General features: G+C 50.3%; 1 protein-coding gene across 1 annotated transcript; it reads left to right on the plus strand.

The window, feature by feature from the left end:
• The first annotated feature begins 1412 nt into the window (after nt 1–1412).
• Tjap1 (tight junction associated protein 1) lies at nt 1413–27195 on the plus strand. Its single transcript, XM_051152888.1, has 10 exons — nt 1413–1621; nt 19277–19374; nt 20837–20960; nt 22583–22611; nt 23451–23612; nt 23824–23890; nt 24127–24156; nt 24855–24962; nt 25039–25122; nt 25927–27195. Exons 3-10 carry the CDS (start codon nt 20862–20864, stop codon nt 27010–27012), a joined length of 1665 nt encoding a protein of 554 aa, XP_051008845.1. The 5' UTR covers nt 1413–1621; nt 19277–19374; nt 20837–20861; the 3' UTR covers nt 27013–27195.
• Nucleotides 27196–27501: the final 306 nt, after the last annotated feature.

Raw genomic sequence — 27501 nt, forward strand, 5'->3', positions numbered from 1 at the left:
ATAATAAATAATTATGCTACAGGATAGTCATAATAAAGTTCTGTGCAACTACTTAGAGCTGACTAGTAAAAGGAGCATCAAAGGAAAGGCTTTCTGGAAGAGGTGATGAGGCTAAAAAAGCAAAAGCAAAAACAAAAACAAAAAAACCAACCAACCAACCAAACAAACAAACAAAAAAAAACTAAAAACTGGGCATGAGGCTTATACTTGGAATCCCAGGTGAGGCAAGAGGCTTGCCTGCGCTACTTATGGAATATGACGTCAGCTTGGGCTACAGTGTGAAGACTCCTCCACCTCCCGCCTCTCCCCCATTTAAAAAAAAAAAAAGCAATAAAAATTGATTTGAGAGGGGGAACTGGATTGGGGATCACTAGGCTTCATTTTCTGATAACACAGAACAACTTAAGAACCAGAAGACTTCGGGAGACTTGGGGAAACATGCTTGATGAGGGTGATAGAAACTGAATCTGTCAAGATGAAAGCCGGCATTTTTCTTTGCCCTGTGTGGCACTCTGGAGACAGAGGCCAGAGGATCTCTTTGAGTTCAAAGTCAGCCTCTTCTACAAAGCGAGTTGGAATTCCAAGGCCTTCCAGTGAGACTTTGTCGGGCAGGGATGGACTTTGGGGGTATGGTGTTTGTATTTTTCTTTGGAAAAGGGTCATCTCCTACTATATTTTTAAGCGTTGTTCCCTATTTTCCCCCTCAGTACCAGTTTTTGCTCCTTTCCTGTTGTATCCTACTCCCGACATCGTCTTCTTTCTTTCCTTGCCAGGTCTCCAATGCCTGCTTAGAGGAGATTCCCACTTCTTCCAGCAGCGCCAGGAGTTCCGATATATTTTTTTTAAACCCCAGGCCCCGCCCCAGGCCCCGCCCCAGGCCCCGCCCCCGGTGACGTACGGCGCCTAGTGCGTGGGGATTCCCGCGGTCCAGGCTCCTACCCGGCCTGCCCCGCGGCAAGATGGCGGTCTAAAGGAACGGGCCTTGGCGGAAAGTTTGTTGTGGGATTTTTGAGTAGTTGCGCTGGGAGGCGAGAGTTAAGAAGGATTGCGGGTCCCTGGCATGGAGTAGGGATGGAGGGAGGGACCAGCTCCGAGGTGGAGAAATAGGATCCCAGACTGGAGGAGGGTAGGAGGCGAAAAGAAAATAAACGCGATGGGGGCGGAGGGGAGGGGGCCTATAATTCACTGGCAGCCCTAGGGGAGGAGATGGGGCGGGGGTGGGGGGTAGGGCTGGGGAGCCAGAAATAGGTGTGGTTCGGATTCTGGAGAAGCAGTCACTCACGAATTGAAAAAGAATTTCTTCTCTCTGAGTAAAGCCTGGAGCGTGGGACCGAGAGGCCTGACTCCCTCAGGCCAGGGGGAGGAGAAAAGGTCATTGTAGGAGGAAAAGGGGGGGGGGGGGGAGTTCGGGAGCATGTGGGACGGGTCTCCCTCCCAAGGAGGGGACCGAAGCCACTCAAAGGACCCTCTTCCAGGTTTAGATTAGCCTTATCCATAGCTCCTATAGCAACGTTTACCCCCAATTTCAGCCGAAGACTCAGGGGCCCCAGGGACTGGAAGAGATCACATTGCCTGCTTGGAAAGAAGAGGTAGCGACTTCCCCAGCCCAACCCCAGAGCGGGTAAGATGGTCTCCAGAGACAGGTTTCTGAGTGGCATTCTCCCCCGGGAGAGGGTCCATGAGCCAATCCGAGAAGGTTGCTCGTCTATAGAGTTTGTCTTTTGACTGTGATCCTCAAGTTGATGTTTTGGTTGGATCGACGGCTTCCTTTTGGGAGCTGGTGTAGAATTGAGTTTTGCTTGCCTTCATCTGTATAAACAACTCTCGGCAAGTAGAGATTAGACTTAAAGTATTCGTTCTATGTATGTACCATTTGTATCTTTCTTTCTTTCTTCTGGAAATAGGGTCTCGCAGTGTAGCTCTGGCCTGGAACTCACTATGTAGACCAGGCTAAAAGTAGCTTAACACATTCTTGTCAGAAAGCACTTATGCACCATTTCTTCTTCCATTGCCCCTTCACACTGTCAGTTGGACAGTCTGCCTAGATGGACACCTTTTGTGGGTGGCAGATGGGTGGGAAGTCATAAGAGAGCAACTGCTGGCAACTCTTGTTGCAAGTCTGCTTTTGGAAAGAAAATGTCGTTAGTGTTCCTTTGGTATGGCTCCGGGAGCTGTGTCCCAGCTGAGGGAAAGATAGGATGGGCATAGAAAGAAACCCAGATGAGCTTACGTGGGAAGAGGCCAGTGTGTTTGGGTAAAATTTGGATATTCTCCATCCCTGTCACCCAATAAATTGTTGTTGTCGCTGTGCTGTTGGGCCAGTCATATAAAGGCAGGACAAATGATGGGACTTGGCCTTTTCTGATAATGTTCTCTTCATCCTTTGTATAGGCTCAATGCATCACATTTTAAAAAAGAAAAAGCAATCACTTTAAATACAGCCTTCCACATAGTGGGCTTGCTGGTGGAGGGAAAGAGGTCTGAAAGCAGAATGTGATTACAGTGCTGTCTGAGGCAAAGGTAGAGTTGGGAGCCAGCTTATGACAGTTGGGGTTTTTGTTGTTGTTGTTTTTAGTATTTTGAGTCAGAGTCTCACTGTATAGCCCTAGCTGGCCTAGAACTCTTTATGTAGACCAAGCTGGTTGAACTCAATAGATAACTAATTGCGTCTGCCTGCCTCCCCCCGCTTCCCCCCCCCGCCCCCATGGTCTTTCTGTGTTAGCCTTGCCTGTCTTGGACTCGCTTTGTAGACCAGGTTGGCCTCGAACTCACACCGATCCACCTGTCTCTGCCTCCTGAGTGCTGGGGTTGAAGGCGTGGCTTTAATATTTTAACAAAATACCTAAATACAATACTAAATAATACTAAATACTAAATAACTAAATACAATGCCTGGTTTAAATATTTTAACTAAACTATTTTATATTTGTGAGTGTTTTGCCTGTAGATATGTCTGTATGCCACATGTGTGCCTGGTGCCTTTGGACACCAGAAGAGGTTATCAGATCCCTTTGAACTAGAGTTACAGGTGGTATAAGATGCCGTGTAGGTACTGGGAATGGAACCCATGTCTTCCAGAATAGCAGCCAATGGCCTTAACTACTAAGCCATTTCTCCAGCCCCTATTTAATTTTTATGGGTTTGTGTGTGCTTGAGTGTATGTCTGTGTACCACGCGTGTGCAGGAGCTCTCAGACATCGGAAGGGAGCATCAGATACCCTGGATTTTCAGTCAGCTATGAGCTGCCATATGGATTCTGGGAATTAAACCCTGGTTGTCTACAAGAGCAGTAACCACTCTTAACTCTAGAGCCATCTCTCCAGCCCCCAGTTAGTTTGTTTCTTTAAGACAGCCTCACTCTGTACCAGTCTGGCTTGGAAGCCAGGCTGGTCTTGAACTTGGGGCATTTCTTTTCTTGATTTGTCTCCTCCCAGTTCCTGGGCTTAGAGGCATGAGTGACTGGTCAGTTTTATTTATTTATTTATAATAATAATATTGGTGTTCTGCCTCCATGTATGTCTGTGTGAGAGTGTCAGATCCCCTGGAACTGGAATTACTGACAGTCATGAGCTGCCATGTGGGTACTGGGACTTGAACGTGAGTTTACAGCCAGTGCCCTTAACCACTGAGCCATCTCTCCAGCCTTATTTATTGATTGAAGTGGTCCTGCTATGTTGCCGTGGCTAGACGTAGTCTCCTGGGCTGAAGTGATCCTTCCACCTGAACTTCTGGGAGTGCAGCATTCTGCCCAGTGGGATCAGGCTTTATATTGAAGGCTGTTTTGGGACCTGCATGTGTGTGATGATTGGATTAAGAAGTCTGACTTGTTCTAGAGACTCACCAGCCATGTCTTGTTCATTGCACACATCCTCGCTCCACCAGCTAACTCCCGAGAGACCACCTGAAATCAGTGTCACTAGTTCAGCTTCAGTGTTCCCAGGTTTCTGAAGACCTGATGGGATTCAGCTGTAAATTTCTTTCTAGAAGTGTGGGAACCCTCCCCCCCCCTAAAGAGAATTTGTGTATGTGATTCCTTGGGGATTGTACTCAGCTAGAACTGTGTGGTAGCATACACTTATAATCCCAGCACTGAGACGGCCGAGGACAGAGGATTGGGAGTTTGAGGCCAGCCTTATCTACATACACCCTGTTTCCAAGAAAAGAAAGAGGAAAGAAGAAGAGTGCATTGTGTAGCTAAGAAATCTGAAGCTGGTACACACTGGGAACTACAGCATTTGAGAAGGATTGGGAGTTCAAGATGGACTTCAAGTTCCATAATGTGTTTAAGGTTGGCCTGGGCTATGTGAGACCTGTTTCAAAAAGAAAACAGAGGAACTAAAGCTGCCACAGAGAGGTTGCTAGTTGGACCCCATCTGTAACTGTTTGGCCTTTTTTATTTGCATAGTTGTATGCACCACAGTTTCTCATTGCTCATTGGAGATGGAAAGAGCGCCGGTTTCATGGGGTTGTCATAAATTCATCCATGAATGTGCTCCAATCCCACCCCGCCCGGCGCTTGATGAGTATTATCTAAGCACTGCCCTATGCCTTGCCATTAACCCTGTGACCTCTGAAGGGTTTGTACTGGTGGCCTGCCAGCCTCATGAGCCAAAGAAACAGTGGCGCCTTTTGATGATAGGATTGTCTGGATGAAGCTGGGCAGGCTGTGTATGCTGAGAGGGTGGGAGTTTTGTCTTGGCTGCTGAGAGTGAGAGCAGTGAAGGCATTCTTGGTGTCTGGTGCTGCTGGAAGCACTGTGCATGCACTAGCTATGTGAAGAAGATACTGTTACCATCCTATTTTACAGATGAAGAAATGAAGTAGAGTTGTTGAGTCATTGTTCAGAGGTCCTCAGTTAGTGAGTGGTGAAGCCCTAAAGCCTGAGAACTCAGAATACCTGGCTTCAGCATTTGAATGAGCTGATTTGTTTGTTTTTAAAATGTAATTTAAAAAATTATTTTGGGGCCAGGCATAGTAGTGTATACCTTTATTCTTAGTATTCAAGAGGTAGAGGCAGTTGGATCTCTGTGAGTTTGAGGCCAGCCTGGTCTACTTAGCAAGTTCCAGGCCAGCCAGAGCTACATAGTGAGACACTGACTATTTAAAAAAAAAACAGAACTTATTTTATTTTTAGTCGTGTGTCTCTGTGTGTGTGTGTGTATGTGAGTGCAAGTGCCCTTGGAAGGTAGAGGTGTAGGACCATCCAGAAGTAGTGTTACCTATGGTTGTGAAGCACCGGTGTGGGGCTGGGAACTGAACTCAGGTCCTCTGGAAGAACAGTACATTCTCTTAACTGCTAAGATAGCTCTCCAGCCCCTACCCACCCAAATATTTGCATTAATGTAAAGTTAACTTTTTTGGTCTGGCCCAGGGAGGCACAGCCTCCTGAACACCTGCCTCATTGTTAGGTGGTTCTGGAACCTTGGGCTTCACATGTGCTAGGCATGTGCTCTGCCACTGAACTGAGTCCCCAGCACCTACTGGGCTTTTAAATCCATCCTTTTGTCTCAGCTTCGTAAGTGGTATATACAGTGCAGTCAGCCTTTAAATATGCCCAGAGGTGATCTATATCTCTTGTCTATTTGACTGACTCCCAGCATGTTTGTCTGTCTTGTTGGTTAGATCTACACCCGTGGGAAACATGTGTTGGCTATTTGGTATTCTTTTCTCGGACTTAGCTCTTCATCTCAGCCCTCTGTTTATTCTTAGAAATAATATGGAAAGCAGAGACAGTGCTGAGGAATTTCACTGTGACTACCCTTTGCAAAACCTTGAGCCTTGGGGCTGGAGAGATGGCTCAATGGTTAAAGAGCACTAGCTGCTCTTTCAGAGGTCCTGAGTTCAACTCTCAGCAACCACATGGTGGCTCACAACCATCTATAATGTGATCTGATGCCCTCTTCTGGTGTTCATGAAGACAGAGCATTCATGTACACAAAATACATATATACATATATACATAAATATTTAAAAACAAAAACAAAACCTTGGGCCTTTTTAAAGTGACCAGACTGACATTGGGATCCATTTTAACTCAGGCATGGTAGTGTAACCCTGGCCAGAGGCAGGCAGGAGGATGGCCTTGGGAGTCCAGGCTAGCCATGGCTACATATCAAAACACCGTAGCACTCAAGCGTGCTTTAAAGAGGGATGTGCTCCTTTGTGTTAATGTTGACAGAAACAGTAAGGCTAGTGTTTGATTCTGATCACTGCCATGAGGAGATAAAACAACCACAGTATTAAGTTCATAGACTATAATCATTCGTTTAAAAATAGCAACCTACGTACAGGAAAAAATAGGTGACATTTTAAATAGCTCCTTCCTCTCAGCATTTGGTGGAAATGGAAAACAGATGTTCCTGTCCTGACGCTGTTTTGCCTGGTGAAGGCCCTGGTGCAGGGGTGTGAGTCTCTGCTCCGTTAGCCAGGCAGGGGCAGCCTGCCGCCTGAGGGCAGAGGCCAGCGCCAGGCTTGACTAACTGGCACCCTGTGCCCTGGGTGGACAACTCTCCGCCTCCGTCTGAGTCATGTTCTGTCTATTTAGCACACCCTCAGGGCCTATCTTCTCCTCAGTGAGTGACTCTCCACCCTTCCAGAAGGCACGTGTCTGGTGTATACCGGATTTTAGGGGACTTGGAGGCCCAGGTCTGTGGGCTTTCCCTCTGAGAACTCTGGCCTGGCCCCATAATGAACATTTCTATTTGTTGTGGCCCCTGGCATTCTTATTCCCCTCCCACATTGTCTGAGAAGCTACACATCCCAGGGTAACAGACTTGGTCTTGACTTGATTTGTGCAGCAGTCAAGACATGCTGCGACTCGTTACCTTAATCCAGTATACCTTTGTGTTGCAGAAATCTGTGGACTTGCTGTGTTCAGGTTACATCTTATTGAATAACCAGATTGCACGGGAAGGCTGGAGGGTTTTAAACCAGTTCTCCTGCCTTACCATTGTATAAATCAGTTTTCTCTTGAAATGCCAGTGTTTGAGTATTATGTTCAAATCTCTTCCCTTTGTTGTCTCCTCACCACATTTGAAGAACCTCCTGATAAGCTGAGTGTTTGTGCCCTCTGGATAGGCTTTTATTTTTCTGAAGATTTTTTAAAGTGCGTGCATGTGTGCGTGCGTACGTGCATGTATGTATGTATGTATGTATGTATGTATGTATGTATGTATGTGTGTGTGGCGCACATTGAGTGCAGATACCCTCAGAGACCAGAAGAGGGCAGTGTCAGGTTTTGTTTTGTTCTTTTAGGCAAGGTCTCACTATGCAGCATTGAATCCCCTGGAACTCACAGAAAGCTGTCTGTCTTGGCCTCCTGAATGTTGGTGTTAAGGGCCTGTGCACAGCACCTGGTGGATCAGCTGCTTAGCTGCCATGTGGGCTTAGCTCATCCTTCCTAGCTTCTGGGCCTTGGCAGACACAGATGCTGTTGCCTGCATTTCTGGCCCCTCTCCTTGCTCCCTTTAGGGTTCTTTTTTGTCTGTCAGACCTTGTCTTAAATGCACCTTTCTTAAGGACTCTGTGTCCCTTTCTTCTGTACTTGACTCTGGTACTGACTTTGCCTGGTTTGTTTTATCTGATTCTTACAGGACTGCGCTGAGAACCACACTGTTGTATTTCTAGCACTTGGGGTAAGGGGGGTACGTAAAGTGCTGTGGTCGTGTAGGATGAATGAAGTGTTTAAGTATTCTCTCCTGCTTCAGTCTCCCACGCTGCTGTTAAAACGCTTTCCTAGTAAAATTCTGCCCTAGCTCAGCATGGTGGTGAACCAAGAATCCTGGCACTCTGATACCAAGGCAGGAGATTTGACTTCCAGAAAAGCCTGACCTATATAGTAGGGCTTTGTCTCCAAGACAGAAACTCACCCTATGCCTTTAGAAACACTGTGCTTCTCTCCTATTTGATTTAAAGTTTCTCCTGTTTACCTAGGCATGCAGAAAAGTACCTTGCATTCTGGCATTGACCTAAGCATAACCCTTGTTCTGATTTGCTTTCTGTGGCCGTGAGAAAACACTGACCAAACGTGACTTAGTTAGGAAAGGGTTTATTTCTTTTAAACTTCAGTGTTAAAATCCATCATTGAGGGAGGCTAGAGCAAGAACCAAAGAGACATCATGGGGACACCCATTCTTACTATGGTTTGCTCCCATTGCTTGGTAAGTCTGCTGTCCACGGTGGGCTGGGCCCTTCTGCATCATTTATTAATCAGAAAGTGATCCCCCACTGGTTGTGGTTGGGCACACTGGTAGGATTTGCTGAAGGAGGCAGAGGCAGGAGGATCACAAGTTAGAGGCCAGCCTGGGCTACATTAGAAAAAAAAGTGGACCCACAGACTTGCCTACAGGCCAGTCTGATAAGGCATTTTTCTTAATTAAGGGACCCTCTTCCCAGATGACACTAGCTTGTGTAAGTTAGCAAAAACAAAACAAAAGCCAGCACAGCCTATTAGCCTAAGTCACTGCCATGATACTTTATGTGTTGTGTTCTTCATGGCTCCAAAATTCCCACTGCTCCCTGCCTATTGCAGTCATCCATTTACTTAGTTCCTTTGGCTTGTACACTGCATTTAGTCTATAATGTCACCATCTACCATGACCTAACTTCTTTGTTTTCTCCCCACCCCCTTAAGAAAACAAACCCAGGATCTTGCTTTGTAGCCCAGAATGACTTCAGATGTGTCCTGCCTTTTTGCTGAGTGCCTGGATCATAGGTGTCAGCTACCCTGACTGGTGCATGCCTTCCCTGCTCTCCTCTCCTCCCTGTAAGGGCTAATTCACTCACAGTTCCATGCGACAGTTCATCACCAAAAGCATGTCAATCACTAATTAAGTAAATGCCCTACAGGCTTGCCCACAGCCCAGTCTTAGACGTTTTCTTTCTTTCTTTCTTTCTTTTTCTTTCTTTCTTTCTTTCTTTCTTTCTTTCTTTCTTTCTCCCTCTTTCCTTCCTTCCTTCCTTTCTTTCTTTCTTTCTTTCTTTCTTCCAGGGTTTCTCTGTATAACAGCTCTGGCTGTCCTGGAACTCACTCTGTAGTCCAGGCTGGCCTGGGACTCATGGAGATCCTCCTGCCTCTGCCTCCCAAATGCTGGGATTAAGGTGTGCACCACCACTACCAGGCTGAGAGACTTTTTATTGTTGTTGTTTTGTTTTGTTTTTTGAGACAGGGTTTCTCTGTGTGGCCTTGACTGTCCTGGACTCACTTTGTAGACCAGGCTGGCCTTGAACTCATAGCAATCCTGCCTCTGCCTCCCAAGTGCTGGGATTAAAGGCATGTGCCACCACTGCCTGGCAAGAGACATTTTGTTAATTGTGGCTCCCTTCTCTTTGATAGCTCTAGCTTGTGTCAAGTTAACAAACCAGCCAGCACAGTGCTTTGGGACCCATGCTCTCAAGTGTCTTAGGGACTGAAACATTTCAGGGGAAACCAGAGGTATGTATGCAGCTATTGAGTAAGCCAGACTTCCAGGCCCCTGTGATCTTAGGGCCTTGGTCTTGTGCCACAGGCTCACCCCTGATCTTCTTCCGAAATGGTGGCTGAGTCACCATCTAGTCTTTGCACTTTTTTTTCCTACTGCAGTTGAAGGGAATAGACTTTAAAGTACCAGTTCTCAACAAATACCAAAGGAAATTTGTTTTAGAGATTTGAGCTGTATGCGAGGCACTGCAGCATGAGCCTGCGATCAAATGAGGAAGAGCTCCTAGTTCTCTGAAGGGCAGTCTTGTATGGCCCCAGCCCTGCCTGAGCCAGATGCTTGTCCTCTGTGATCTCGAAGCATGTGCCACACTGAGTCACTGTGAACCCATCTTCCCTCTGCTAGAGGGAAGATCTAAGTCTAAGGCTGCTTATATGAAGGCAAACATTAGGTCCTATGCAAAAGTGCTGAGCAGCGCCGGTTGCTGTGTGCCCCAGCCCATCTTCCTGAGTAGGTTAAAGTAGATGAGCTCGCCCCTGTAAGACCTTGGCAGTTTTAGGACTTTCTCCTTCCTCCTCCTCCTCCTCCTCTTTTTCTTCTTCTTCTTCCTCTCCTTCTTTTTCAGATTAAAGTCTCAGTCTACACCCCAGGCTAGATTAGATCTGACTGCCCTGGAATTCACCATGTAGACCCTGTTGGCCTCCAGCTCATGGATTCATCTGCCTCTGCCTCCTGTGTGCTGGGATTAAAGGCTACTGCGTGGAGGGGGAGACCTGGTGGCACTCAGAGGAAGGACAGCAGGTAGCCAAGAAGAGACTTGATACCCTATGAGCATATACAGGGGGAGGTAATCCCCTTCAGGAACAGTCATAGGGGAGGGGAATAACGGGAAAATGGGAGGGAGGGAAGAATGGGAGGGTACAAGGAATGGGATAAACATTGAGATGTAACAAGAATAAATTAATAAATAAATAAATAAATAAATAAAAAAGTGGGGAGGGGGGAGAAAGCAAACCACACTTAGCTGTTGTTTTGGAGTTGTTGGGGGTGAGGGTTCTGAAAGCTGCCTGTCATTGACCAGGCTTTCTACCTCGTCTGTGACAAAGATCAAGGCCTTTAGGAAGATTCAGCTTGCTTTCTCTTTCTCTCTCTTTCTTTCTTTCTTTCTTTCTTTCTTTCTTTCTTTCTTTCTTTCGGTCTTTTGAGACAGTTTCTCTGTGTAACAGTCCTGGCTATCCTGGACTTGCTTTTGTAGACCAGTCTGGCCTTGAACTCACAGCAATCCTCCTGCCTCTGCCTCCCAAGTGCTGAGAGTAAATGCATGCCCCACCATGCTCAGCTAGATTTAGCTTTCTTTTTTTTTTAATTTAAAAATTTATTTTTATTTTTTTTATTATTTTCTTTATTTTACATATACATTTAGATTTAGATTTATACATATACATTTACATATACATTTAGATTTCTTAATGACCAGTGATTCTCAACCGTGGGTTGAAACTCATTTGTGGGGGTCAAATGAGAACATTCGAAGGCATGGATATGGATATTTACATCATGAGTCACAACAGTAGCAATATTATAGTTAGGAAGTAGCAACAAAAGTATTTTATGGCTGGGGGTCACCACAGCATGAGGAACTGTATGAAAGGGTTACAGCATTAGGAGGATTGAGAACCGCCATCCTAGACCATTACCTTTTCTCCACAGTCAGTTGTGTTGGCTTTTTTTTTCCCCTCAATATTTTAAGTATGTGAGTGCTCTATCTGCATGTACACCTGCATCCAGAAGAGGGCAGTATAGATGGTTGTGAGCCACCATATTGAATTCAGGACCTCTGGAAGTGCGACAGTGCTCTTAACCTCTGAGCCATCTCTCCAGCCCCTGTGTTGGCTTTTTTTTTTTTAAAGCTCAGGAGCAGTAGTCAGCAATATGGGAGTCTCAGGAGGCAGTTTGGGAACCCATTGCCACTTTTATTTCTGTGGTACCGTACTGGAGGATAAACCTAGAGTCTTGCACATGCTAGCCAAACACCCTATCACTGAGCTAGATCTGCTCCCCACTCCAAACCCCTCCCCCCCTTTTGAGGCAGTGTCTAAGTTGCCCAGGCTGGCCTTGAATATGTCATCCTTCAGTGTTCTGGGCAGCTGGGCTGACTGCCAGACCCACATGTGGAGGCAGCATGTAGACTCTACTTCCATTTTGTTAGCCACTGCTCCTTGCAGGGTTCTCAAGCGGGACTGGGGACCTTTCTGCCCTTTCCTGATATTTTGGAAGCGAATTTCCTGTCCTACTGCTCCAGGGTCACATCTTGGGAGATTCCTCTCTTGTGGCTGGCACTGACCTCCTCAGGATGTCCCTGTAGGCTTTGGGAAGGTGTTTGTTGGTGGTGCTTCTTGGCTTGCTAAACTGGAGGACTAGGGTTCTGTTAGCAGCTGGGGAGGTGTGCTGGGCTGTTTATCTTCGTGGGGTCCTCTGAGGGCTCTCTGGGAAGTGCCATCTGTCTGGCCTTGTAGAAACGGTAAAGTGGCAGGGTGCCACCTGTCCCTTGCCTGGCCCAGCTCTGAGCTAGGTCACACACTGCTGCATTGTACTGCGTGCTCTGATCAGCTCTTGTCACAGCCTCTGACCCCCAGCTAGTCTCTTACAGTTCTTTCCCTCAGAGTCCGTGGGAGGTGGTAGAATACACTCTTTTGGCATAGGCCTGGTTGGGTGTCAGCTGCAGCTGTGTGGGGGTTGTTCTTATAAACTGGTGTTCAGAGTCCTGGCGCAGCCAGGCAGCGTGTTTGGGAACTAGGGAGACATGGAGCCGCCTTCCACAATAGCTGCCTTCTCTTGACCAGCCACAGAGCCTTGTTGTGTGGGTTAGTACGCGGACTCACTGTTGGAAAGGTGGGGTATTGGTCTTCCCCAGGAGTGCTTTCCCCTGTAGAAGAGTATGCTGTGTGCTGAGGGGTCCTGCAGCTTTGTCTTCTTCTGTGCTCTCTCTTTGCAGCTCCAGAGTTGGGCTGCTCACGCACCAAACTGTCTGTTTATATGGAGTGCCTGGAGGGCGTCTACTATGAGTCTGTTGCTAACACCACTGACCAGGGGAGCTGCCTGGCTGGGGAGAAGACACTAACCCTGTGAGTCTGACCTTGGCTAGCTAACCTGCCCTGGCGTGCCACCAGCTGTGTCTCTCCTACCCTTCTCCTAGGTGGGCTGCCTCCTCCCCTCAGTCTTGCCACCTCTGCTTTCTGAGTCCCTTCCTTTCCTCTTTTCCCTAATGTGGGCGGGGATACACCTCCTTTGTCCTAGTTACTTTTCGGTTTCTGTGTAAAACTTCATGACCAAGGCAATTTAGAAAAGAAAGTGTTTAGTTTGGCCTACATTTTCCGAGGGTTAGAGTCTATGATGATGGAGTGAAACAGCAGCTGAGAGCTCACATCTTGACCCACAGCCTTGAGGGGAAGGGAGAGAGGGAGAGACAGAGACATAAACAGATAGAAATTAGGAATGGTGGGAGTCATTTGAAACCACGATGCCCACCTTCAGTAGACAAGGCCACAGCACTTCAGCCCTCCCAAGGGGGCCAGTCTCATTCAAACAGCTATACCCTTCATGGCCAGAAGAGAGAGGCCTGCGTCAGGACTCCCTGCCTGTCCCCCTCTTTCATACTGTATACCCCCGTCTCCCACAAAACAGAACTGGTTGGTGTTTCTGTTCTGGTCCATGCTTTTAGCAACATGGAATTGGAGACGCTCCCTCAGTTACCATGCTATTTCCATTTCTTTGCCTCAGAGACAGATAGGTGGAGGTAGGATAGAAATAGACATTCCTTCTAGACCCCAGATAGTTTTCCTCCACTTGCCAAGAGGATGAGTGTGAATGGTTCCCCCATTATTCTTACTCAGAATAGGAAGTGAGGTTCTCTTCCTGCTTGGGAGATTGAGGCTTACTTTGGCTTGGCTCTGGAGACTTCTTGGTCAGACAGAGAAGTCAGCTGAATGCCAGATTGAGGAATCTGTGTGATGTGCAGTTCCTGCTGGTCACCACTGCTCTGGGAGGTGGGGTTTGGCCCCGTTTCCACTTGGAGTGTCAGGTGGACTTTAGCCTTGAACTGGGAAGGATGCCTCAGCTAGACAGGGCAGGACCTGGCTTTGGACTCTTTCAGGGCCAGGAAAGGTCCTGGCCTCAGTGGGAGATTGGTGAGTGTTGCCTGGCATGCAGGAGCTGCTGCTCTAGGCCCTCTCCTCCATGCTTGGACAATCGTAGGAAGAGCAGTTGCCTTGTTCTCCCGTGGTCCAACAGGTAGCTCTTTACATAAACCATGTCCCCAGGCTCTGCAGGGGAGGCTAGCCTTGAGCCTTGAGCCTTGCAAGCACTCCAGGCAGATTCTGTTCCTGTGGGCTGAGAGGAAGAAGACAGGGCATGGCTATAGGGTCGGAAGGCGTGTGTGAATATGAGGGGAATGTAGGCGCCAGGGCCCTAAGAAATTGAGCAGGGAGTTAGCAAGCTGAAGGGGATTTGGGTGTGGCTCTGACTGGAAAAGCAAAAGGAAATGCTGGACAGGGCCACTGCTCTCTTTTTCTCCTTAGGAGAAGGCATAGAGTCTAAAGAGATTGGTCGTGGGCTTGGGGACTTTTGGGCCCTCCCTTTGTTGGGGGAGAGTTGGTTTGCTTGGATCACCATCAGTAGTCTTTTGCCCCTTGGTTTCTGTCACATGTTTGCCTGATGAGAGGCCAGGTGGATAGACAAGGTGTTCTCACAGGTCACCAGCACTGGTTCTGAGGCCTCACAATTACTCTGGTTAGATTAATCCTCTCCCTTTTGGCCTTCAGGGTCCTGTCAGTGTATTCAGCTTAGTGTAGGCAGGGGGCCAGGTCAGAGCTACAGGCAGCTTGTCCCAAGAGGGTGAGGTTGTGTGGCCCAGAGGCATATGTAGTTATTGGAGGGGCGGCAGGGCTGGTCTGGGCACAGACTGGCATTTTCTACTCTACTCATCATCCCAGAACAGCACCTTTGCCCAGGCCCCACCCTGTGAGCTGCTGGCTGCCTGCCTGCCACGCGCCCAGGATTGCTGAGGGCTTCGGTCATGTACCTCAGGAACAGCTGCACGCCGGAAACTCGGGGCTGAGGCAAGTGAGAAGGGGGTAGGAGTGCAGTGGGAAGGCTAGATCCAGCTTTGGTAGGATCGCTCATAGTGCTAAGGACTGGTCTCTTCAACATGCAGGGTGGACGGGCTATTCTGTAGCGTGGAAGGATGGATCTTCGTGGGCAGTTCTCAGGGCTGCGCTGCGTCATTTGTGTTTGCTTTTGTGTTTGGAGGCTTTCGGTGGAGGCTGGATTTCAGAAGCTTCAGAACCATCTAGGCTTGCATGGCATGTGTGTTGCCTGCCCTGTGATGTGTAGCTTCCATGGGTTGCAGAGGCCAGGAATTGGATATCCAAGGCATGTGGCTCAAGAAAGTTAAGGAGGTTCCTTGTTTCCTGTGTGGGCTGATGGGGGCTTTTAGAAGGGCTGGTGTTTGTTTTATTATCTATTTATATCCTGTAGGTTCCCAAGGAATTAAGTCTTTATACATAACTCACTGTCTTCTGAAGAAGGGCTGGGCTTTTCCTTCATTAGAAGGCAACAGGGATTCCTGATGTCCCCTGGACGCATTGTGAACTTGAAAAACTATAAGGGTCTCATAGTGTGGCCCCACGCTGATTTAAAAGGTGGGGTTCGTTGGCTCCCTCAAGGCCCCTCACTAACTTCAGTTCATTGGCTGTGAGCAGACCTCATCAGTAGGTTTCACAATAATCTGAGTCCAGATAAATGACATCCTTCCCTAAAGGAGGTGTTGGTGACATGGACAGTGGGGAGATGGTCTGGGTGGGTAAGATGCTGATCTGGGTCAGTTGGCGTGTCTACACTGACTGTGTAGAGCCTGGGGAGCTGGAGGAGGCTTCTGACGGGGGAGGCTGACGTGAGAAAAGACAAGGAGCAACAGTCATCTTGGATTCTGTCCTGTCCCCTCTTCTGTACCAGGGATAGGGGTAGCATGATCTCGGAGTCTTAGAACTTCATCTTCTGCCCCCTTGACCTTGCCTGGCCTTACGTAGATCTCAGGATAATGGCAGAAGGAAATAAGACATTCCAGGCTTTTGGGTTTCTGTTTGCCCATTTGCAAAGGACAAAGGACAAAGGACATTACCCTTGGGAATACTCCTTGCTGGAAGAAGAACAAGGGTAGTAGTTGGAGCGACCCAGGATCTGAACAGGTTTCTTTACCCATCCATCTCTGGCATCAGTGGAAACCCCTGGCCATACCCACCCCAAAAGGGCACAGATGTGAGTCCCATGTCCTGGGTAGAGTGTTCTCCTTTGAGGAGTTGGCACTAGGGAGCCTGCTTCTAGTCAGGTGCCCTGTGTCTTATCTGTCTGCGCTCTGCTCTGCTGCTCAGTGCTTCGCAGTGCAGGTCCTCTGTGCGTGCTGAGTCCCATTTCTAATAAAAGTAGACTTTGTTCTCTGAAGGCAGCTAATCGTGCCCCATGGGCTGTAATCAGGGAGAAGGTATTTAATCCAGGGCAGGTGGCAACAGGCGGCTGCATTGACTGGCAGATTGCAACATGGCAGTTAGCAGGCTATCACCCACCTCCTCGGTAGATAGGAGGTAGTCTTTTCTTCTGAACTCATTTCGAGTTGTGAAGAATGAATGCTATGTAGCAGAGGGCTCGCTAGGGTGGGGTAGGGGCGGTGAGGGCGAGCAGAGCCCCTTCTGCTCCTGCCTCGGTATTTCGGTGTCTCCCACTGCAGGGTCATCTGGGCCAGCCCATGCTGGCTCAGCCAGAGGCCCCACCTGGGCACAGCTCTTTTCATACAGACCCAGCATACAAGCTGCTAGCCCCGTCCTGAGTCGTCTGACCCCGCCTCCTAGGGCCCAGGTAGTTGGCAGTGGAATTCTTGTCTCCTCATGGCCAGGTCTTCCTCCAAAAGAATCTACCTGGTAGCTAGGGGCCATGAGGCCCGATAGGCCACCTTGGCAGTGGCTTGCTTATGGTGGCCTAGGGGACCTTTTCTTCTCAGCACAGGGTTAGGAGTCTCCCAGATTGGAAAATATTTAGGTAAAGAGTTGTGCTCAGTGGAGGCTGCCACTGATAGTTGAGGTTTCTTGTGTAACTTTTCTGATACCTTCTAACTCACCAGTTGCAGCTGTTCCTCACTCTTCCCAGGTCTGCTCTCTAGTCCAGGCCCATTGTTTGTCCAGAGCTTTCCATTATAGGTTGGGTCCAGGGAAGTCAGTAAGTATGTTTTGGGAATTGAAGCAAAGGCCTAGGTATCCCAACATGCTCTGGTATTTATGGACATGCGGTAGGGACTTTGGGGGCTAGGATTGAGAAGCCCAGCAGGTTCCCAAATTGTGATACTTATAGAAGTCACCTTTCATCCCCACCTTCATCCTTAGAGTCAGTGTCTGCATTTACTGTTTCCTTGCCACACCCACATCATCCCCCAACTCAGCAGACCCAGATTGCTTCCAGCCTCAGAGAAGCTGGAGAATAAAAAAAAACAAACCATGCTTATAGCTACAGCCAGGACTTACTGGCAGGGCAAGGCAGGGCAAGCTATAGGATGTGGTGCTCAGTGAGGCAGCTCTGCCCACAGATAGTGTTACCAGGTACGAGAATGTGTCTGTGTCTGCCCTGTCTGCCCACTATTTTCACAAGTGCCCTGGTACCTAGAAGAGACAGTGAGCTTGGCAGGAATTGGGATAGGTATGTAAAAAAGAGACTGAGGGGCTGGAGAGATGGCTCAGCGGTTAAGAGCACTGACTGCTCTTCCAAAGGACCTGGGTTCAATTCCCAGCACCCACATGGCAGCTCACAACTGTCTGTAACTCCAAGATCTGACACCCTCACACAGACATACACGCAGGCAAAACACCAATGCATATACAATAAAAATAAAATAAATTATTAAAAAAAAAATAAAAGAGACTGAGTTTGGAGGGGAAAAAGCACACCAGGAGCCTCAGAGTGAAGGTTCCTCCACCTTCTGGGGAGGAAACAGGAAGGTCATAGAGGGCTGGCTTCTGTGGGGAGAAGGCCAGCTCCTGGGAGCTTAGCCATCAGATTCTAGAAGCTCCACTACCCATCTGTTCCCGCCCCCCCCATACACCTTTGACTGTTAGGGCCTGTGCTGGTTTGTACCTGTACCTGGGCCTCTCCCTCAGGCCACGGAATCCCTCTGGTTGTGCTCCTCCTCCAGGAGGACAGCCACAGAGAACCTGTGCTTGTATCTTGTTTGTTCCCCTTACCCCAGGAATGTGCTGTCCTTTCTGGCCCTCCCAGATTCCTGTGCAGGGAGTCAGCCTGACAACGTGCTGCTTGTGCCCTGTGGGGACACGTTCTGCCTCCTGTCAAAGGGGCGGAGACTGGCGGCTTTACTACACCAAGCTCTCCCCCAGACACAAGCCAGGGACCTTATAGAGGAGAGAGACTACTCCTGCTTCCCCACCCTGTCGCTCCAGGCCATGCTGGAATGTGACAAGAGTCATGGCCAGGGCATGTCCCAACAGTGGAAACACATGCTTTAGCCGGTAAGGCTGCCTTCAGCCCCCAGCTCTGTTTGGGTTGATGGGGATGGGAAGAACTTGTTGGTTTCCCCCCCACCCCTCCCTTCTCAGAAAGCCACCTAGGGTTACTGTTTCCACTGATCACTGTGGTGGCTGCTGCCCCCATGCTGCCACCCAGCTTATTACAGGTGCTTCTCAGACTCCCAAGAAGCTGAGGGCACTTGGCAGGTCACTTGGCCCAGCCATGTGCATAAGTGTAGAGCAGGCTTGTGCATGGGGAAGCAAGTTACCCAGGCACCAGCGACAGTTTGCCGGAGTAGCCCTGGCTCTATTACATTCATTTATTTTGCGTGTGTGTGTGTGTGTGTGTGTGTGTGTGTGTGTGTGTGTGTGTCACATGCTTGCCACAGTGCACATGTGGAGGTCAGAGGACCACCTGTGGGAGTCAGTTCTCTCTGCCACCATGTGAGTCCCACAGATCAAGCGTGGGTCATCAGGCTTGGCAGAGAGCATCTCTACCTGGTGAGCCATCCTGCCAGCCCACTGCTGTGCTTTATGTATCAGTACTCCTCAGCCTCAGCACTGTTGATGCTTTGCTTGCCAGCTCTTTTGTTACAGTAGCTGCCCTGTGTGGTAGGATGATTAGTCGATGGCCTGGCCTTGACCCACTGGTACCTCTCCCTCTGCAGATTTTGAAAACTAAAAATATCTCTAGGCATTTTCTAGTTGTCACTTGGAGTCAGTCCCTGACTAAGAATCAGTGCTGTAAGTTGCTGAGCTTTGGGTGTCCTTTGTTGGGCCTGCCTTTGCTCACTGCCGGGTTTATTGGCCACCGTTGTACACAGATGGTCTCTGGGCTCCTTGTGCAGCCATTACTAGGGCCATTCTCCAGCGCCATCATCATCTTGCTCATTTGCAATCTGTGTTCCTGGAGTTTCCTAGCTGTTTCTTCGCTCTGAAGCCCAGGGGATGAGTAGGACACATAGGAAGTAGCAGTAAGACTAGTGCCAGGCCTGCTCCAGAATGGGCTCTGTCCCCAAGTTGACACAGTGAGTGCCCATATACAGACACAAGTGTTGTCCAGAGAAAGGCAGGGGCTCTGTGTCAGTTGTTTGCTTTCTTCTTTCTTTCTTTCTTTTGAATTGGTTTCACTGTGTAATGCAAACCACTATCAGACTACTGGTCCTCCTGCCTCTGCCGCTTTCTCCTAAAACCCACTGTCCTGTGATCTCTCTGCTTTCTGGGAGCCTTTCAGGTCCCATACTGGACAGGCAGGCAGATGACACCTGGTTTCCATTTTCTTCCCTTCTCTGGTTTCAGGAGCTCTTGGCTAGAGGAAGTGGAGGGGCCGTGGGATGTGGAGAGCCGAAGGCTAACTCCAGGACAGCAGAACAGAGGGAGCTGCCAGCGAAAAGACGGTATGTCCCAATGAGGCCTATATTCCCCACTTGGTTCTTCTCTGGAAGGCTGGCGGGTAAGGAGCCATATAGGTGCTCTCTTTTGGTGGGAACTAGCCAGGGGCCATGGCTTTTGTTGGCAGTGTCCAGGGAGTGCTCGCAAGCTTGGAGACCCTCACCTAGGAGCCTGGATTGGGCCAATATTCTCAAACTTATGAGATTATTCATAATTTATGGAAAGCAAACTAGAACTTAATATTACCTAAGTGCTAGGTACTATTTTTATTTTAAACAGTCTTGCTATGTAGCCTAGGCTGGCATCAAATTTAGGACCCACTTGCCTCTGCCTCCCTAGTGCTTGAGATTATAAGTGTGTCACTGGTATTCCCCCCCCCCCCCCCCCCCCGCCTTTGCTTGCTTATTGGGGCAGGATTCCAGTGTGTAGTTCTAAAACTTACTGTAGACCAGGCCTCAGGCTCACAGAGGTGGCTCACAGAGGCCACCAGTCTCCACCTTCTGAGTGCTTTGACTGAAGTGTGCACCACTATGTCAGCCTAATCTGACCCTTCCTGACTGATGCAGCCTTCACAGTAGCCTATGGAGCTGCTGCTGCTTTTACCCTCAGCTTAGAGTTGAGGGAAACTGATGCTTTGCAGCTCTCTGTGGCCACAAGGGATAGTGTGGGCTGCTCTTGAGAAAGGCTCCCCACCCCACCGCATGTCATCATGGGCCCAGCCTCTGGGGTCTGCCTTTTCCTCCTTTATGTTCTCTGCTGGATTCTCGCTCTCATCTCCAGCACGCCCCTCATCATCAGGCCTGATACACCAAAGTCCAGCTGTTCCAGTGACGCAGGAGTGGCCTAGGTCCATCCGCCTGTGCTGTGGTGTCTGTACGCATCCCTGATCATCTGTTTTTCTTCTCTTGGCTTTTTTTTTTTTTTTTTTTTTTTTTGGTTTTTTTCGAGACAGGGTCTCTCGGTGTAGCCTTGGCTGCCCTGGACTCGCTTTGTAGTCCAGGCTGGCCTCGAACTCACAGTGATCCGCCTGCCTCTGCCTCCCGAGTGCTGGGATTAAAGGCGTGCGCCACCACGCCCGGCTCTTCTCTTGGCTTTTTGAGACAGGGTTTCTCTGTCCTGGACTCACTTTGTAGACCAGGCTGGCCTCGAACTCACAGAGATCTGCCTGCCTCTGCCTCCTGAGTGCTGGGATTAAAGGCGTGCGCCACCACTCCCCAGCCAGAATTTTTTCTCTTAGTTTATTTTGTGTGTGTGAGGAAGTGGTGGGCACAGGTGTGTGTGTGCCACAGTACTATAGAGTAAGGGACAGCCTGTGGGAGTCGGTTCTTCCTTCTCCCATGTGGGTTCTGAGGATAGCGGTTAGCTGGTCAGCAGCGGTAAGCGCCTTTTCCCACTTAGCCATCTCAGCGGCCCTTGAAAGCCTCTTAACTACTTCTTTGAGCCCGAGTCTTTGGCTTCTCTTCGCAGGTAGACAAGCCCACAGCCTTCCAGAATGACCAGTGCTGCCCCTGCTAAGAAACCTTACCGTAAGGCACCTCCAGAGCATCGAGAGCTGCGCCTGGAAATCCCTGTGTCCCAGCTTGAGCAAGAGGTAAGCAAGACTAGTATCTGGCCCTGGCTGGCAGAAGCAGGTCCCTGAAGGCAACTGTCAGCTGGATTCTCAGGCGTGAGATGCTGGTCACGTGTTAAGGCGAGAGACTCACATTGCTGATACAGCTGTAGCAGCACTGGTGGGGGCTGCCTGTGCACTCACATGCCAGGAAACTTAGTCTTCACAGCGCAGCAGAATGGTCTCACACGCTGCAGTACTGTCCTGCCCAAACTGTGGGAGGCTAGACTCCAGGTCTCTGGTGGAGGAAAGGCATTCAGCCTTCGCCTCTGTGGGGGACCTAAGGATGTGGTGGGGGGCTCTGACTGCTTCGCAGCACAGCTGCTGTTCTCTGTTGTCCCTCTGAAGCCCAGCCCTTCCTCCAGTTCTCCATTGTTTAGCTATCGTGATGACTTCATACTATCTTGCAGGAACCTTGTTAGGCTTGCTCTTAGGAAGCCTATGGTCAACTACCAGACACTCCAGTTTGGCTGTCTTCCCTCATTCCAGTGAGAATGAGTGGTTTACTCAGCACCTCCCTCCCCACTCCAGTGCACCAACACCTCCTCACCCAATCCCCCAGTGCACAGAGCACACACAGCATAGGCTCTGGTGTTGAGCATCAGGTGTGTCGTGGCCTCCTGTGGACGGATAGTCTACAGAGAAAATGCCAGGACTTACTCATTTCACTTCAGGGAGCATGAGATAAAACTCCGAGGTCTTACGTGCTTTGCTTGGTGCCCTGGTTTGTACTTGAGGGAACAAAGGTTGAATGAGATGAAGCCTTCAGCAGTGCATTGCTGAGTAGGGTCAGCCAGTGACCCAGCTCTGAGTCTGTGGTCTGAGCCATGTGCCTCACTGGCTTCCTCATGGCCTGCAGTAGACATCTCAGATAGTCCTCTGTGTGGCTGCTCTCTATGGCTTGGGCCTGCTCTGGTTGCTGGGCTCTGGCCTTGGGTCATGGCCATTGTAGGAGCTTAGGGAAGTTGGGGCAGGGGGTTCAAAGGGAGACACAAAATGGTTTGGTGGTACAAAGTTAGAAAATGGAGGCAGATTAGGAGTTCAAGGTCACCTTCGGTTACTTGGTGAGTTTGAGTTCGGCCTAGCCTGTATGAATGAGAACCTGTCTGCAAACAAACACTCGCCAACCTGAAAGCCCCTTAGTATTTGGTTCCCCAGAGGCTCTTCAGCCGTTCAGTCTTTCCTCCTCAGCCTCCAGGGCCTTGATCCTGCCCATCCTTCTCTGTAGGCCTGAGAGGGCTCTGTCAACTCAGAACTTTTGTAGTTTGGTTTGGCTTCCTCACTTCTCTAGAAAGTAAGTGCCATGCTTGTGAGGAGCTTGGCAGACAGCTGAAAGGTGCTTTCTTCTTGGGGACAGGTGACATGAGTACCCGGTCCACTTTGAAGATGGCTTTAGGATTAAGGGTAGATGTTGGAAGAGGTTCTAGAGTTTTCAGGTTGGCGTGGGAGAGGGTATTGTAAGCTTATCCAGATGTCTCCAGAGGGCCCTGTGGCTCTCTTGTATGACTTAGCCTTTTTCAGGGCTGTTTGGAGTGCAAGCCGACTAGGAGACCTGTGGTCTGGAGCCGACTTTCAAACTTTTCCTTTTTTTTTTTTTTGTCCAGGAGCCCCTGACTGACGCAGAGAGGATGAAGTGAGTATTGGCTACCCATCACTGTCCTGTGCATTGGGCCCCTTCTCACTCCCTGCTAGCCTATTGGTACTACCAGGCTTCCAATTTTAACATTGTGGCCCAATGTTGTGACCTCCAGTTATTCATACTCAAGACCCATACACTTGTATTACAAAACAAACGAAAATTGCAAAAAAGAAAAAAAAATGCTAGTTGTCAGTAAGTTTATGATTTGTGTTGGGCGGCATCCACAGCCTTCCTCGGCCACATGCAGCCATGGAACTCGCGCTCAGCAGAGCTAATGACTGCCTGGGATGTTTTAGGCTCATGCTGTACATGCTCTGCCTGGGAAAAGGGTTTCCTTGAACCGTGGGCTAAAGGCCTGACCTTGCAAAGAGCCCCTGCCCAGCTCCTGGTTCCACAAAGTAGAGTAACCCACTGGTGCCTGCTTCCTCTTAATGTCCTGTCAGCCATGTGAGGCCTCCTAGAGGACAGTACTGCTGGCCTGGATTCCCACGAGATTAATAATGGAGGAGCCTGATTGTGAAGGGGGGAAACTAGAGCTGCGGGGCTTGGTGGCCTGCTGGCATGGGTGGTAACCATAGACCGGCTGGGAGCTCTGCCCTTTTGGCCTAGTATTCTTCTGTGTTGGGGCGGGGCGGGGGCGGGGGCAGTATGGTATGTTCTACACCATGCACTCCCCTTTCACGCTATGCTTCTCGAGGCCAGAGGGCCTAGGTATCACGTCTCCTTAGCTAGCCTGAGGCTAAAGGGACCCACTTACCTGTCCTCTTCTTTTTCGGTCCTGTCTGGAGCTCTAGGGTTAGCTGTCTTTAATGGCCCCCTGCCTCCCACCCCAGGCTTTTGCAGCAGGAGAATGAAGAACTTCGCCGACGCCTGGCCTCGGCCACCAGACGCACTGAGGCCTTGGAGCGGGAGCTGGAAATAGGGCAAGACTGCCTGGAACTGGAGTTAGGCCAGAGCCGAGAGGAGCTGGAGAAATTCAAGGACAAATTCCGCAGGTGTGGGGACAAGGGCCAAGTGTCTACTATCCATGGGAGCATTTCCCCATTCCTAGGAGGTTGGCTGGAAGAGCCTCAGATCCCACCTGATCCTATTAGAAGCCCAGACATTGGAAGGAGAGGGCCTGTCTCAGATTGCCCTGTAGAGCACGGCTGGTAGGGCCTGAAGAGCAGGACTTGACCAGCACTCTCTGCCTGTGTCCTTTTCCAGGCTGCAGAACAGCTACACAGCTTCCCAGCGGGCCAACCAGGAGCTGGAGGACAAGCTGCACACACTGGTACTGTGCCAGGAAGGGCAGTCTGGCTGGCACTGTGCTCACATACAGCAGAGCATGGGCCAGGACTTGCCAGGGGGATGCCATTTACCCTGGGGCTTGGGGAGGGGAGGGCAGGACTGGTGGGGAGGGGACCGCAGTGTGCTCTGCCAGGCGGGACTGTCTTAATGCTCACACTGTTCTCTTCTCTCCTCGTCTGCCCCTCATGCCGCCACCGCCGCTGCTGCATCTCCTCTCAGGCCTCTCTTAGCCACAGCTGGATTTTTGCAGTTGCGTCTGAGTTTGTTTTCCCTGCTCCTGGCCTCCTTGGTCCGTTCAGGGGTTGTGGGCCCCTGCCTGTTTCCCTCTGCCTCTTGAGCACATCCACTCTTCTCCTGTCACTGTGAGGCTCACAGTGCCTCCCTCCTGGGAGAGAACTAGAGCTGGGCTTCTGCTTACTGCTCAGGCAGAGGCACTGATTGCTATCCCTCAGAGCGTTCCCAGTTCTCCCAGCTGCAGGGGCAGCAGGCCCAGGCCGTAGGTACATGTTAAAGAGCTGAAGATCAGAAGCCTGCTTTTCATCCTGCAGCTCCCTCCCTGCCCATCCAGTTAATGTCATAGGTGCCCCACTCCTAGCCTGATCCTGGAAACAGCTGCTCACAGAGGCTTCAGTCCCTAGCTGTAGTTACTGCCTCTGAGATGTCAGTGCCTTGTGTGGTGCCTGGAGCCCCTCCAAGGATGGCTAGTTCTTAGACTGCCTCCGCCCTGGGGTCCGTGCCAGTAGTTCCTACTCAGAAAGCTCCCTCTCACGGACAACCTGCAGAGCAGGAGAAATGCCGAGTCTCCTTCTGTCTGTTGTCATTTGTTTGCTCTGTCTGCCTTGGCTGCCCTAGCACCTGTGGCCTTTATGTTTCTGGGCTAGGAGGTGGTGGACGAGGAGAGGGCTGGCTGGGGTCTGGGCTGGGTTTACCATAAGTCTGTGCCTCAGATCAAGAAGGCGGAGATGGACAGGAAGACGCTGGACTGGGAGATTGTGGAGCTGACCAACAAGCTACTGGATGCAAAGAACACCATCAATAAGCTGGAAGAGCTCAATGTATGTGCCACCTCAGCTTGGCTACACCCTGGACCCTGGGGACTGGGCTGGCTATTAAGTGTGTCCTTGTGTCCAGGAACGGTACCGGCTGGACTGCAACTTGGCCGTGCAGCTCCTCAAATGCAACAAGTCCCACTTCCGGAACCATAAATTTGCTGATGTGAGTGACACACCTGCCCAGCACCATCCGGCCTTTCAGGACATTGTCCAGTTCCTCTGACTCCCCAGTCCACGAGTCCTTCCTTTTGCCCCCTGCTGAGTTCCTGGGTGCTGCTGAGCGTCCATTACTGGTGTTGGGGCCGGCTCTGTAAGGTACTCTGCCGTCTGAGGAGCCCGTGCAGGAAGAAGGGGTGGCCAGAGCTAGTAGCCATGAGTATTAAGAAAGCCCATCTGGGGCTGGAGAGATGGCTCAGTGGTTAAGAGCACAGACTGCTCTTCCAGAGGTCCTGAGTTCAATTCCCAGCAACCACATGGTGGCTCACAACTATCTATAATGTGATCTAATGCCCTCTTCTGGCCTTTAGGTGTACATGCAGGCAGAGCACTGTATACGTAATAATAAATAAATCTTAAAAAAAAAAAAAAAAGAAAAAAGAAAAGAAAGCCCATCTGATCTCATCTCTCTTAGGGGCAAAGCATCTGACTCTAAGCCTTGAACCCAAGCTCACTGGCTTGAGAGCTGCAGGCACTTGCAGTGTCTGGAGGTGGTACAGTTCTCCAAGTCTGGTTTTGGTGCAAGGCACCTGAGAAGGAAAATAGATGCTTCAGTGTGCACTTATCTTTGCAATAGATCTGGCTAACTTTGTGTTAGTTTACCAATTTTCCCCTATGGGAAGGGAGGTTGTGTAGAGGCTTAAGAGCTGAGCATTGAGGGTTTACTAGGACACAGTGGCCAGTGTCTTTGCTGTGGGTGAAGCTGTGCTCAGCAGGGCTCATTCATGTCTCTTCCCTTCTCTTACCCTAGCTACCCTGTGAGCTACAGGACATGGTTCGGAAACATCTGCGGAATGGTCAAGAGGCTGCCAGCCCAAGCCCTTCTTCCAGCCCAGCCCCAGGGGCTGTGGTGCCTACCTCAGTCATTGCCCGGGTGTTGGAGAAGCCCGAGTCTCTCCTGCTTAACTCAGCCCAGTCAGGCAGTGCTGGGCGGCCCTTGGCTGAGGATGTATTCGTGCACGTGGACATGAGTGGAGATGCTCCAGGTGACTCAGCCAGCTCCCCCGCCCCTGGCAGTCCCTCTCCACAACCCAATGGGGAATGCTGCTCAGTGAGTACTACAGGGGGCTCCCCAGAGGAGGAGCTGCCCCTGCCAGCCATTGAGAAGTTGAGTCCCTACCCTACCCCATCTCCACCACACCCATTGTACCCTGGTAGGAAAGTGATAGAGTTCTCTGAGGACAAGATTCGAATTCCTCGAAACAGCCCCCTACCCAACTGTACTTACGCCACCAGACAGGCCATCTCCTTGAGCCTGGTGGACGAAGGAAGTGAGCGAGTCCACCGCAGCTCAGTGCCTAGCAACCCTGCCTCAGCCCAAGGCTCACCCCATCACCAGCTTAGTCCAGCTCCCTCAGCATTGAGTGCCCCAGCTAGCTCTGCCAGCTCTGAGGAGGACCTGCTGGCCAGTTGGCAGCGTGCATTTGTGGACCGCACCCCGCCACCTGCTGCTGTGGTCCAGCGCACAGCCTTTGGACGAGATGCCCTCCCTGAGCTGCAGCTGCACTTCTCCCCGAGCCTCTCTGAAGCGCCGTCACCTTCCCCACACTGTGAGAGTGGACGTTTGCTGCCAACAGAGCTTGACTCTGGCTTTTCCCATGAAGAGGAAGAGGAAATGCTGAACCTGCCTGTCAGCCCTGAGGAAGAGCGCCAGAGCCTGCTGCCTGATAAAGAGGGCCCAGCGGAAGGACCTAGCCCTTCCCACACTGATGGCAGGGCATGGCCACCCCCCAGTTCCAGCCGCCCCCAGCGCAGTCCCAAGAGAATGGGAGTACACCACCTGCACCGCAAGGACAGCCTAACACAGGCCCAGGAGCAGGGCACCCTGCTCAGCTAGGCCTGCTTGCCTTCCTGCCACCTCTCAGTGCTGTGGACGGCGCCCGAACTCTTCCCTCAGGCTTGGGCAGCTCCTTCCCTAGGTGAATGGGGCCCGCACCAAATCTTGCAGCTACACTGGCACTGACTGGGTTTTTGTTGTTGTTGTTGTTTTCTTTTTGTTTTTTGTTTCTGTGTTTGTTTTGTTTTGTTTTAAGAGACAGGGTTTCTCTGTGTCGCCTTGGCTGTCCTGGACTCGCTTTGTAGACCTGGCTAGCCTTGAACTCACAGAGATCCACCTGCCTCTGCCTTCTGAGTGCTGGGACTAAAGGCGAGCACCACTGTGCCCATCTCTCTTGGAGTATTTATTCTCCAAAGGTAACAAGTTAGTTGAGTCCAGAGCTCTTTCCTCTCTCCAGTCAGCCCAGGTGACAGCAGGGAAGTGAAGGCCAGCTGTGTCTGTCCACCCATCCTTCCCTATGCAGGGGCTTTGGTGGTTGGAGAGGTGTCA

Source organism: Acomys russatus, chromosome 11 (assembly GCF_903995435.1).
Source record: "Acomys russatus chromosome 11, mAcoRus1.1, whole genome shotgun sequence".
NCBI lineage: Eukaryota > Metazoa > Chordata > Mammalia > Rodentia > Muridae > Acomys > Acomys russatus.

Coding starts and splice junctions, on each gene's coding strand:
- Tjap1 (XM_051152888.1), top strand. CDS start 20,862: ATGACCAGTGCTGCCCCTGCTAAGAAACCTTACCGTAAGGCACCTCCA. Junction 23,891..24,126: donor AGGACAAGCTGCACACACTG/GTACTGTGCCAG, acceptor ATCTCCTCTCAG/GCCTCTCTTAGCCACAGCTG. Junction 24,157..24,854: donor GCCACAGCTGGATTTTTGCA/GTTGCGTCTGAG, acceptor TCTGTGCCTCAG/ATCAAGAAGGCGGAGATGGA.